We start from the raw sequence: 13053 nt of genomic DNA on the forward strand, positions 1-13053 counted from the left end.
AATCTTTTATTAAATTTTGAATTACTCTCTTGCATTTATTAAAAATTAAAATCCTGTTTTTTAAATTCGTTCCTTTTTTTTTTTGTTAAAAAATTAATTTTGTTTACTGAAAAATCAGATATCCCGCTTTTAGTTAAAAATGTATCTCTCTTACTTTAAAATTTCAACTAATTGGTTAAACATTTTTAAAATGAGAATACGCAGTTCAAAAAGTAAAAAAAAATACGTAATTTGTGGACGGCACCGGCCCAATTTTTAATTAAGTTGGGTTCAGCGAAATAAAAAAAGCAAAGCACCGAACGTAATGAAAGAACTAAATTAAAATTCACATTCTCTGATTGATAAACCTGTCAGCTTGATATAAACAATAAAAGTTGTTTTGTTGATAAGAAACGTCCATAACGAAAAGCTAATCAAATATGACTTTACTTTTAAATCAGTTCAAGAAATAAGGAGAATACTATCGTTCATATTATTCGTCTTTTTAAACAAATGACGTATTAAAAAATAAAAAATTTTAATACAAGTAGAAATTTTCTTCTGTGGACTGTTTTTACTAATTGTATTTTTTGAATAAAAGGACGATTTTCTATAATCAAGATGTCGAGGCAATCCGTGTTTTTCTTATCATTAAAAATTTTTTTTTCTATCTCTTGCATAAACGCGGCACTAAAAGTAAAAATTTTGGATGGAACGATCCAGGGAACTGAAATGAAAACCAGAAATGGAAGGACAATATCGGCCTTTTTTGGCATACCTTATGCTAATCCGCCAACAGGAAATTTGAGGTAAAGGATATAGAAAATCGGAATTGAAATTATGTTTAATAAATAAATTAAAAAGTTATGGGGGAGTGGGGCTAGCCCGAAACTTTTTAAAAGTCGTTTTTAATAACATTTTTTTACAACGTATTAGATATGGTTGGATCGAGAATTTATTTGACTACAAAGTGCTACTGATGATTTTAAGCTACGATGCTTTGTTTATAAATTATTCGAGAAAAAGTGAAGTGCTATAAAATCTGTGAAAAGAAAAATGGTGGGGCTAAATCGACACACTTCTGGGGCTAAGTCGGTTCATGAGGCTAATTTGACACATGACTATAACATTTGAAGACAGAAAAGGAAACATTTTAAACATTTTAAACATTTTAATTATTTTGGCCAACAAAATTCTCGATCCAACATAATCTAATACCTAAACTATTATTTAAAGTAGTTTTTTAATTTTAAAAAATGTTGTTTGATAACTAATTAGCCAACCAGTGGGCACAAGGTTTAGCGACGTCTGTACGACATCTTTACGACATCTTTACGACACTTTTACGACATCATATGTCCGTGTCGTTTCGGTGTCTTTACGATATCGTAAATAAGTCGTTTGATCTGACGATGTATTTACAATATCGCGAAGACACCGAAACGACATGGACATAGGACCTCGTAAAGTTGTCGTAAATATGTCGTCACGATGTCGTAAAGACGTCGCCAAATTTTGTGTCCACTGGGTAGTTTTTTTAACAAAAAAAAAATTTTTTGACAACATATTAAGTGTGACTGATGATTTTTATTAGATATGTTACTGATGATTTTTTATTACAATGCTTTGTTTATAAATTAGGGATCGTCCATAAACTACATTACCACTTCCCAGTGGGCACAAAGTTTCACGTCGTCTTTTCGACATCGTTACGACATCTTCACGACAACTTTACGACATCCTATGTCCATGTCGTTTCGATGTATTTACGATATCGTAAATAAGTCATATGATCTGACGATGTCTTTACGATATCGCAAGAACACCGGAACGACATGGACATAAGATGTCATAAAGTTGTCGTAAAGATGTCGTAACGATGTCGTAAAGACGTCGCCAAATTTTGTGCCCGCTGGGTTAAGGGAGGGGGTTCTCACAAAATCTACGGTCGGTAACAGCTAGAGGGGGGGGGGGGGGGGGGGGGGGGGGGGGGTTCAAGTCAAAGCAACGTTACACGTTAGAGAATTTTTTCTAAAAGTACATATGGTAACGTTTTTAGTACATTTCCAGAGATCGAATGTTTTTGGTAGTAACTTGATCCTTTTATTTAAAAATTTATCATTTTAGCTAAATATTCAACCTATTGGCTGAGACCTCTTGAATTTTATCAAAAATCTGCATTTTTGTAGTAAATTAATCTTTTTGTTTAAAAATTTATAATTTTAGTTTAAAATTCAATTTTTTGGTACAGAATTCTTAGATTTTGTTCAAAACTCGTCTTTTTAGTAATGAATTAATCTTTTTGTTTTAGAAATCATGTTTTCTATTTCAAAATTCATCTTCTTGGTGGCGAGTTTTCTAATTTTATTGAAATATCATCTTCTTGGTAGTAAACTAATGTTTCTAAATGAAAAATTATTTTTTTTACATTCTCATCGTATAGATGGAATGTCTTGGATTTGTGTTATTTTGACCATGTCCAGTTTTTTTTCAATTCTCGACGTTTTGAGACCCCCTATGTCGGAAAAAATACATTTTATGAAAATGTCTGTCTGTATGTCTGTCTTCTGCCTGCCTGCATGTCTGCCTCACTGTCTATCTGTCTGCCTGTATGTATGTCTCTCTGTCGGCCTGTTTGTATGTCTGTCTTTCTTTCTGTACGCCTGTCTGTCTGCTTGTCTGTCTGTATGTCTGTCTGTCTGTCTGGATATCTGTCTGTCTGTCCGTCTTATTTTTAGCTACGAATTCAACTTTTGTTTGAAAATTCTTGAACTTTGTTAAAGATACGTTTTTTTCGGTTATCATTACGTTTTCTAGTTAAAAATTAGATTTTTTGTGGAGAATTCTTGCATTTTGCAAAAATTCTTGTTTATCGGTAAAACATTTATCATTTTGTTTAAAAATGTATCTTTTTTAGATGAAAACTCGACTTTTTGGTTGAAAATTATTTTATTTGATAAAATATTCGTTTTTTCGGTAGAAAATTAATCTTCTTCTTTAAAAATTCATCTTCTTGGCTGAAAATATAACGAGTACGGATTTAAGTTGAACAACTTTCTTTAAAATGCATTTTTTGGTTAAAGATTCAAAATTTTAGTTACAAATTCGTCTCTTTGGTTAAAAATTGAACTCTTTTTTTGTAAAATTGCTTTTTTTTTGAAAAATTACTTTGGTAATTGAAAATTTATCTATTACATTTTTGATTGAATATGCTTGTTTTTCAATGAAAATATTTTTTTTATGATTGAACTAATTTGTTAACATTCTTTTTTATAATTGATTTAGTTTAGTTGAAAATCTAACTTTTGGATTGACAGTTCTTGTATTTGATTGAAAATTCGTCTTTTTTACATAAAATTAATTTTTTTATCAAAATTTTGTTTTTATAATTCAACTCTTTCGTATAGAAAATTTGTTATTTTGTCTTGAAAGTTAAATACTTCAGTTTAAGAAAATCAACTACTTGGTGAAATTTGTTTTTTTTTTTTATTATCAAAATATTTTTTGAATGTAAAATTTTAAAATTTCATTTTTGGTTGAAAATGTTCCTTTCTTGGCTTAAAAGTTCAAAAAAAATATAAAATAATTGTTTTAACAATTTTTTATTATAGTTAATAATATTCTCTCAGCTTATTGTAAGAAATTTTCGGATTTTTCTAAAATCTTTAACTTTTTGTCTATTTTCCGCTTAGAGTGACTTCAAAATAATTAATCAGATTCCGGAAAAACAAATTTTTCAACAAATTCATATTATCTATAACTTTCTTTATCTGTATTAATTCCAGGTGTTTTTAACTTTTTGTTTACTTTTCATTTAGTGAGGTAACATTAATGCAAGTTAAAAACAATCATTGTTTAACCAAATAATTATGGTCTATAATTATCTTTTCTTAGATAAGAGCCAGAAATTTTAGATTTTTCTAATGTGTTCGGCTTTGATTTGCCTTTCTAGTTCTGAAAAAATAATGAATAAATATTAAAAAGAATTATATTTTAAAAAATTTCTTCCTTTTTTTATGAATATATTTTTCTGAAATAAAACAGATATTATAATATTCTTTAAATTTGTTATGTGGGTCATATTAAATATAATTTTCCGTTAAAGTGGATACTTAGAGCTTTTTTGTGTAAATTAACATTAATACTTATTATTTATTCCTAACTTGCATTAATTATTAACTTCCCAGTAGGCACAAAATTTAGCGACATCTTTACGACAACTTTACGACATGCTATGTCCATGTCGTTTCGGTGTCTTTGCGATATCGTAAAGACATCGTCAGATCGTACGACTTATTTACGATATCGTAAAGACACCGAAACGACATGGACATAGGATGTCGTAAAGTTGTCGTAAAGATGTCGTAACGATGTCGTAAAAACGTCGCCCAACTTTGTGCCCACTGGGCTTCTAACTTTTGTGTTTGTCGTTGCAAATTATTAATATTTAAAAAAAATCGTTAGATTTACAAAATACGGTACTTAGAAAAAACATTATAGTTCGAAGTAAATTTGAAATATTGGATTGGTTTCCGGTCATATTAATTTTTTTTTTAATAATTAAATTTTTTTAAAATTATTGAAATTCTGAACGATTTTCTGCTATGTTATGTTAGTGTTTTTCGTCGGAACTTACTTTTATTTTCAATAATAAATCATGAGATCTTAAAGAATATTCATAACTTTTTAACAATTGTAGGTTATTTTGCCATTCTATATCTAAAATTAGCATTTGTAAAACGAAATTTACTATATTTTTGATGATCGATTATTTTGTACAAAAATCATTCAATTTTCAAAAATATTTACAATTCTGAACAATTTTCTGCTTGGTTATGTTATTGTTTTTCATCGGAACTTATTTGTATTTTCCATAGTAAATCATAACATCTTTAAAAATGCCCATAACTTTTTAGCAATTGTAGGTTATGTTGGCGTTTTATATCGAAAAGTAGCATCACCAAAAAAGATTATTATATTTCTGTAGAAGATTTAGAATCTTAATGCAATTTAGGATTGCGTTATTATATTTCGTAGGAAATTGATATTTCTAATCTAAAAAAATCGGTTATTTAAAACTATATTCGCTGAATTGCACAAAATATTTAGAACTTGGAACAGTTTTTATTATACTTGGTTAATGTTTTTCGTTTAAAAACTAGTATTCATTCATGATAATTTCACTTTTTTTATTTTATTCCAAAAATCGGTCCTTTGGATAAAAAAAATAATTAAATTCCAAAGATGTTGAAAAATTGTTGAAAAATTTTAGATTATAGTCAAATTTTTTACCATAAATTGTGTCTTTACGATATCGTAAAGACATCGTCAGTTCATACGACATATTTACGATATCGTAAAGATGCCTTCATGACATGGACATAGGATGTCGTAAAGTTGCCGTAAAGATGTCGTAACGATGTCGTAAAGACGTCGCTAAATCTTGTGCCCACTGGGCTGTGACGCAATTCCAAATTTGACTTTGTGATCTTAATTTTGTTATTACTTTGTAAGAAAAAGCGGTATCCATGAGTTTTCCGTCACTGCCTCGTAGCAGACGAAGCGGTAACACGGCTTCATTAAAAATTATTCACTAAAAGAATTAATTATTTAAAAATATTTAACTGGAATACTTTGAAATTTTAACCAAGAAGAAACATTTTTGAACAACTCGATTAACTTTCAAAGAAAAACATCATGTTCTACAAAAAAAATATTTTTTTGTTTAATACGTGAATTTTAAACGAAGCAGTTAAATTTTCAGTTGGGGAAATTAACTGGCATCCAAACTCATGAATTTTCAACTAAAATGATGAATCCTCAACTAGAATAAATAAATTTTAAATAAAAAATTAGTTTTAAACTAAAACAATGAATCTTCAAATAAAATAGGTGAACTTTCAACGAATTTTGAAATAAAAAAGATAATTTATCAACCAAAAATTGAAGAATTACATTTTCAGTCAAAAAAGGAATGTTTAACCAAACAAATTAATTTTTTACTAAAATTATTGAATATTCAACGACAAAGAGTTTATTTTTCAACCAAGCAAATTTATTTACAACATGAAAGATAAATTTTGATTTAAAATGATGAATATATTACCGGTAAGAAAAATTTTTAAACAATGAAATTAACTTTCAAAGAAAAAAATCATTTTCTACCAAAACAAGTTTTAGATTCAAAAAAGTCGATTTTCTAACAAAAAAGTAGGATTTTAAAAACAAAATACGTGAATTTTAAACGAAATAAATTATTTTTCTATTGAAAAAGACAAATATACATGCACCTTGTTAAATTTTTAAATAGAAATATCAATTTTCCACCCAAAGTGAAACGGTTAAATTTTTAGTTAAAAAACATAAATTAAGTTTAATAAAAATTCATCTTTTATGTTATAAATAAATTTGCTTGGTTGAAAAATAAACTCTTTTCATCAAAATTAGTTTTTTTTATAAAAGATTCATCATTTATATTAAAAAGTCATTTAATTTCTTGAAAATTAAGCTATTTTATTGAAATTTTGTTTCTTTTTATGTAGAAAATCATTTTTCAACTTAAAATGGAAGCACTATTCCAGCTACATGTGCCATAATTTTAGTAAAAAAATTAATTTGTTCGGTTAAAGATTCTTTTCTTTAATGAAAATGTAATTATTCAATTTTTGGTTGAAAAATGATCTTTTTTATTTCAAAATTCGTTGAAAGTTCTACTATTTCATTTAAAGATTCATTGTTTTAGTGTAAATCTAATTTTTTATTTAAAAGTTAGTTATTCTAATTGAGGATTCATCATTCTAATTGAAAATTTATCAGTTTGGTTGCAAATTAATTTCTCCAATTGAAAATTTAATTATTCCTTTTGTTGTTGAAAAACGATCTTTTTTAGTTCAAAATTGAAGTATATCTGGTTGAAAAATTAATGTATTCTTTGAAATTTTTTTTTTTTGTAGAACAGTAATACTTTGGTTTCATTATTCGACAATTTGGCTGAAACATTGCCTCTTTTAAATGAGAATTCAACTGTTGCGTTTAAAATTCACGTATTTAAAAAAAAATATATTTTTTTTTTAGAACATTATGTTTTTCCTTGAAAGTTAATCTTCTTGTTTAAAAAATTTTTTTCTTGGTTACAATTTGCAAGTATTCCTGTTAAATATTTGTTAATAATTAATTCTTTTAGTGAATAATTTTTCAATGAAGCCGTGTTACCGACTGAGCATTTACAGCTGTCGATCTGAGTTGAACCATCTAACTAGTTGCGACTTTTTCGCAAAAGAAAGATGGCGGCGCTAGGGGCTTTTTCCAACTCCAAACTTTTCCGTTGCTTTGTCTGCTAGGAGGCAGTCACGGAAAACTTAAAAGTGCTGCTTTTTCTTACAAAATAATAATAACAGGCATAATAATGGAACATAGATATATTAAGAAATACAAAAATATTGTATTGTTATAAAAAAATGATGTTTCATTTAAATAATGCCACTGGTTCTGTTTCAAGCTAAATGTCAGTAAAACAGCGACTGGTCACTTACCGACACATAATAATGGTTCGTGTCCGTGCTAAGATTCCTTGACCCCTTTTCAATGTCACATTGGGAGAAGAGGGACCCCTGTGACTGGTCACAGAAATAATTCAGGTCGAATACCTTATTAGAATTTTCTACCACACAACGATGAAGGTAGAAATTCTATTTTCGTAAACTTATAAGGCAGCAACAAAGATTCTTTGGCAGCAACCTAGCTCACATTAAATAGACTATTCTTCCAGAAAGTTCTAGAACTTGGGGATTCCCCTAGCTCCACGCGCCACCTACATGAGACCCTTAAGTTTTGGTAGGTAAAGTAGAAGATAGTGTTGAATCCTACTTTACCGATTAAGATAATGCAGGTTCCAACACTATCATTAGTCGGCAATGTAGGGTCCTGCTAGGCATCTAGTGACTGTCTGCATTTTAGCACGGACACGAACCATTAACTTCTGTTGGTATGTGACGACGAGTTTCTGGTTTACTTTAATTTAGCTCGGAACAGAACCAGTGTCACAGAACTCTCTTAGGTATACTACTTCTTTTTTTTTAAACGTGTTTCACTTCCCACTATTAATAAATTATTAACAACAAATATTTATTTTTCACACACTTAATTATTTTTTTAATTATTTAAATATAGATTCAAAGAACCTGTTGCACTAAAAATTAAATGGACTGGAGTTCGAAGCGCCGTTAATGAGACACATTCCTGTTTGCAGAAAATTAATGGAATAGTAAAGGGCCATGAAGACTGTTTGTTCTTAAATGTATACTCTCCAGTTGTAAACTTTGATAAGGTAAAATAAATTTCTTAAATTTTTCTGCTGAAAATATGTAACTACATACAAATTCGTAAAATATTGTACATTTTGATATTTTTCAAGAAGGTAGTTTTTTTTTGCTCCCCCGTCAAACCTATATTTTTTATCGTAAAAATTGTATAAAATTTTGTTTGAGTGCGGACAATTTTGAAATTGTTAGAAGATTTAGTGTTTGGGGCCGTTCAAAAACTATCCCACACACTTGAAAAATATGAATTTTTTTAAGTCCGTTTTTCCCCAGTTTTCAAAAGAAAATTTCTCTTTTTCAAGAAAACTTTTTTAAGAAACTTCTTCTCTTAAATGCGAACTAAATTAATACCACCCAATACAAAAATTAAATCATTTTTTATTATAACTTTTTTTTAATTGGTAAATCTACTATTATGTTATGTTTTTTTAAACTCAATTTTGTTTGATTGAAAATTGAACTTATCCATTATTGGTTGAAAATTCAAAAATATGATTGAAAATTTATGTAATTTGTGGTTTTTAGTTTAAGATTCACCTATTGTGTTAAAAATTAATTCTTTTGCTAAAAATTCATTTAATTGGGTTGGAAATTTTACTGTTTTGTTAAAAATCCTTTTTTTTAGGGAAAATCCTATTATTTTCGTAGAAAATGCAAGTATTTTGTTTCAAATTAACTTCTTTCTTAAAAATTAAGTTGTCGGTTATAAATTAATCTTTCCTGGTCGAAATTCAACTCTTTTGCAGATAATTCGTCTTTTGGTTTCAAAATTTGTCTCTTTTGGTGTCTTTTTTTTTAGTGCAGCTTGTATGGTTAAAAATTATTTTTTATGACACATGCATGATTTCAGCCCTTTTTTACGCCTACGAAGCGGGGCTAAGGTTATACTTTTTACTTCCTAGGGAGTAAAAAGTTACGTTTTGGTCATTTATGGAAAGTTACCATATTTACTTGTAAAATCACCATAAATTACCAAAAATTTCCGGAAATTCATAGAAATTTTTTTATTGTCTTCTTGTCAATTTATGGTAACATTACCATAAATTACCAAAATATTTCATAAATTTCCAGAAATTTATAAAAAATTTTTTATTTAATTTTAAGTAATTTATTTTAAGTTTCCATTAATTATCTGCCATATTATCATTAATTACTACAAAATTACATAAATTTACAAAAATTTATGAAAATGTTTAAATTAGAATTTTAGGTAATTTATTTAAGTTACCATATTTACCTATAAAATTACCATAAATTTCCGGAAATTCATCGACATTTTTTTATTGACTTTTCGTTAATTTATGATGACATTACCATTAATTACCAAAATATTTAATAAATTTCTGGACATTTTTAAATTTAATTTTGGATAGGTTATTTTAATTACCTATAACATTACCATGAATTACCACAAAATTTCATAAATATCCAAAAGTTTATAAAAATGGCTAAATTGGAATTTTTGATAATTTATGGTTAGTTATCATTTTTACCTGTAAAAACACCATGAATAACTAAAAAATCTCCGGAAATTTATCGAAAGATTTAAATTGGATTTCGTGGAATTTATGGCAATTAACCATAAATTACCTTTAATATTACCATAAATTTCCACAAAATTCCTGGAAATGATTTAAAAAATTTAATTGCATTTTGGATAATTTATGGTAACTTATCATATTTACCTGTAAAATTACCGTAAATTACGAAAAAAATTCCGGAAATTAATAGACATTTTTTTATTGAATATTTAGGCAATTTATTGTAATATTACCATAAATTACTTTAAATGTCAACTATTAAATTTTTTTGAGTAATAATAGATTTGGTATTGTGAAATTTGACTATTTTATAAAAATATTATTATTTTGTTAAAATTTAAACTAATTAGTTTAAAAGTAAATCTGTTTTTTAAAACCTTACCTGTTTTTAAACTTTTTTTCATAGAAAATTTGTCCTTTTGGGCATAAAATTCAAATAATTGTTTGAAAATATAACTGTTTTTTATTAAATTCAGATTTTTTGTTTAAGACTTTTACCATGTGGTTGAAAATTTATCTTTGTAGGTAGAAAATTGACCAATTTGGTTAAATTGAACTATTCATTGAAAATTCGTCCATCCTATTTTTAAACAAATTAACTATTTGGTTGCAAATGCAACTGTTTGATTGATAATTAATTTTCGTCTTTGAAAATTTTACAAATTAGTGAAAATTAAACTATTTAGTTGAAAAATATTTACATTGTTAAAAATTTAACTATTTTGTTAAAAAAATCATCTTTTACGGTCAAAAATTCAATTTCTTTGTTAAAAATTTGTCCTTTTAGTTTAAAAACGCTTATTTCCTTTTTTCTATCTTATCCAATGATTTATCTATCCATCCCAATATTTTTCTATCTACACCAATCTTTACTATCCTTCCGTCTACCTGAATTTCCTTCTACCTTTTTGAATCCCTTTTTTTATTTTAATCTGTCCTTTATCTACTCACCTTAATATTTTTATATCGCTCTATCAATCTAAATTTCCGTCAATCTTTTTTAATCTCATCTTCTCTATCGCGTCCTATTCTACATCTACATATCCAGTTCAATCTTATTCTTTCTCTTTCTTAATCAGAATTTACGTCTATCTCCTACAATACCGTCTTTTCTATCTCATCCTATCCTTTGTGTATCCATACCAATCTTTTTCCATCTCTCTAATAATCTAAATTCACTTCTATCTTTTTCGAAAACCCCTTCTATATCTCGCTATCCCTCATATATCTAAATCAAATTTATACCAGCCCTTCAATAAACTGATTTTTTTATCTCTTTTAATCCCCTCTTTTCTATCTTATTCTATAATGTTTGTATCCACCTCAATATTTCTCTCCCTCTCTCAATCTGCCATGCTGAATTCCCATCTGTCTTTTTTACTCCTTTCTTCTCTATCTCGTCGTATTCTTCATGTTTGTAGGACATTCTTTTCCCATATCCCTGTCAATCTATATTTTTTAGTCTCCTTTCTTCTATCTTATCCTGTCCTTTATTTATCCACGACAATATTTTTCTCCCTTCGTCAGTATGAACTTCCGTCAATCTTTCTTAATCTCATCCTATACTACATCTGTCAAGGTGTGTTTTTTACCTTCTTTTCAATCTAAATTCACGTGTATCTTTTTCAATACTATCCTTCATCATACTATCTTTTATCTATTTACGTCAATATTTTTCTATTTCTCTGTTAATCTATATTCCCGTATAACTTATTTAATTTCCTCTTCCCTGTCTGGTGGTATCTTCTTCTATCTCTTTGTTATTTAAAATGTGCGTCTATCTTTTACAGTCCTCTCTGCTGTATGTCATTCTATCCTTCATTTATCTGCACCAATGTTTTACTATCTTTCCGTCAACTTGAATTTCCGTCTATTCTTTTCAATCTTCCCTTTTCTATTTTTTCCTACACTTTATCTATGAACCTCAATATTTTCCTAGTGGGCACTAGGTTTGGCGACGTGTTTACGACATCGTTACGACATCGTTACGACATCTTTACGACAACTTTATGACATCCTATGTCCATGTCGTTAAGTTGTCTTTACGATATCGTAAATAAGTCGTATGATCTGACGATGTCTTCACGATATCACAAAGACACCGAAACGACATGGACATAGGATGTCATAAAGTTGCGTAAAGATGTCGTAAGAATATCGTAAAGACGTCGCCAAATTTTGTGCCCACTGGGTGTCTATCTTTCTGTCCAACAAAATTTCGGTCCATCTTTTTCAATCCCTTCTTTTCGATCCTAACATATACTTTATCCACTCACCTCAATATTTTTCTTTCTCTTCTGTCAAACTAAATTCCTTCTAATCTTTTTTAATAGCCTCTTCTTTATATCATCGTATCCCGCATTTGCCAACGTCTATCTTTTTCAATCTCTTCCTCAATCTAAATTCATGTATAACTTCCGCAATACTGTCTTTTTAATTTCATCCTATCCTTTATCTATCTATGCCTATCTTTTTCTATCTCTCTATTAAATTAAAACTTTTGGGTTGAAACTTTATCTTCTTCTAAAGAAAATTTGCTTTTTTGGATCGAAACATAATTTTTTAGGGTGAAAAAACTATACTTTTTTTGAAAAATCATTTCTCTTAGTTGAAAATTAACTTTTCTGAGAAAAATTAATTTTTTTCTGATGGAAATTCAACAATTTTGTTAAGGTCATCTTTTTCGGTCAAAAACTCAACTTCTTTTGTTTAAAATTTGCCTTTTTCGATAGAAAATTCGTCTTTTTTAATCAAAAAATTAAATTCTTGTTTTCGTCACAACAGTCACACAGTAAAACAGCGCCTCTTTTGTTTAGTAGAACGGCCACACTGATTCGGGAGAACCATTACCCCGAACATGCCGAACCGTTTGATCAACAGTACAGTCGAGTTGTTCTGCTCATGCTTCAGCTCAGGAAAATATAGCACCTACATTTCTGAGCGACTGATCTCCGCAAGTTTGGGGTAACCAGTGCCCCGCATCTGGAGCGGACGTCACATCAAACCGAAATGCAGCGATTCTCTCACAACTAGCTCGACGATTTTACCTAAGTTCTCTCTGTGTATTCTTCATCTATCAATGTCAATCTTTTATCACCTGTCTGTCAACCTAAACTTCTTTCTATCTTTCTGTATCCCCTCTTTTTTATTTTATCATGTTCTTTATCTATCTACGTATATCTTTTTCTATATCTCTGTCAATCTCAATTCCCGTG

At 28.4% G+C, this 13053-nt stretch overlaps 1 protein-coding gene across 1 annotated transcript in view; it reads left to right on the top strand.

The window, feature by feature from the left end:
• The first annotated feature begins 435 nt into the window (after positions 1-435).
• The window catches only part of LOC117180312 (esterase E4-like), a 30736-nt gene continuing 18118 nt past the window's right edge, over positions 436-13053 (top strand). Inside the window, exons 1-2 of the mRNA XM_033372742.1 lie at positions 436-788; positions 8149-8305. Of these exons, the coding sequence (XP_033228633.1) occupies positions 601-788; positions 8149-8305 (345 nt within the window). The 5' untranslated portion in view covers positions 436-600. The remainder of the gene's footprint in view (positions 789-8148; positions 8306-13053) is intronic.

The sequence above is a fragment of the Belonocnema kinseyi genome, chromosome 9 (assembly GCF_010883055.1).
Source record: "Belonocnema kinseyi isolate 2016_QV_RU_SX_M_011 chromosome 9, B_treatae_v1, whole genome shotgun sequence".
Classification (NCBI taxonomy): domain Eukaryota; kingdom Metazoa; phylum Arthropoda; class Insecta; order Hymenoptera; family Cynipidae; genus Belonocnema; species Belonocnema kinseyi.